At 44.7% G+C, this 866-nt stretch overlaps 1 protein-coding gene across 1 annotated transcript in view; it reads right to left on the reverse strand.

Moving 5' to 3' along the window:
- Positions 1-457, reverse strand: part of LOC116387795 (histamine H3 receptor-like) — a 4,576-nt gene extending 4,119 nt beyond the window's left edge. The window contains exon 1 of the mRNA XM_031855183.1: positions 237-457. Within this exon, the coding sequence (XP_031711043.1) occupies positions 237-375 (139 nt within the window). The 5' untranslated portion in view covers positions 376-457. The remainder of the gene's footprint in view (positions 1-236) is intronic.
- Between the last annotated feature and the right edge of the window lie 409 nt (positions 458-866).

An 866-nucleotide genomic window follows, 5' to 3' on the forward strand; every position in this document is an offset into this window, starting at 1 on the left:
CATCAATGCAGCTGCTTAATTCATGAGTGTAGACTTTAAATACTCTACTTGGTAGCACACTACTAGAGTAAAGGGGGATTGACAGGCAGATACAGGAGCATCAAATATATTACAAAACTTCCCCTGTCATATATCACAGCACATCATAGCCTGTAACAAAAACCACTGTCTTCATGACAGCGCTACCACATACTTTATATTCCAGGGTATAATAAAAAGACTAAGGTTGGACTTACCTACAAGGAAATCTGATATTGCCAAATTCAGGAAGTAGTAATTGCATTGTGTTCTCAAACTCTTGTCCACTTTAAAGGCCAAAATGACCAAGGCGTTGCCCAACACTATCACAACGACCAAAGTCACCATCATCACCATCAAAATGACAAAAACGGGTCCTGAAGGCACGAAGCTGCTCTGGACTCTAGTTGAGGTGTTGTCAAAATAGTACCGACTAGAGTTGGAATCAGCTTGTTCCTCCGACATGGTCCTGATGTGATGATCAACGATGCTCCCGTTATATCCTCAAACGACACAGAGCGGGAAATAATAAGCCAGCAACAGGTGGCAGGCGAAGGGACTCTGCATTCAACACCCCCATGCATGCTCTAAAAGCTTCGCTTTCCTGTTCAGACGGAGCACAGTGCGCAGGGAAATCCACGAGAGAGCGCACAGCGCCTTTCTCAAAACGCTGCCTGGACACTTGATGGATTACGCGTTTGCCAGCAGTGACGCCTCGCTGTAGAGACATTATTAAGGCAAATAATTGCTTTTGTCATCGCACATTGTATGTAATGACTTTAAAGTAATATCGCGATCCGTACAGTCGATATGGTGAAGTGGCACGGTGAGGTTTAGAGACGCCACAG

Source organism: Anarrhichthys ocellatus, unplaced genomic scaffold (assembly GCF_004355925.1).
Source record: "Anarrhichthys ocellatus isolate YVR2014 unplaced genomic scaffold, GSC_Weel_1.0 scaffold15, whole genome shotgun sequence".
Lineage (NCBI taxonomy): Eukaryota > Metazoa > Chordata > Actinopteri > Perciformes > Anarhichadidae > Anarrhichthys > Anarrhichthys ocellatus.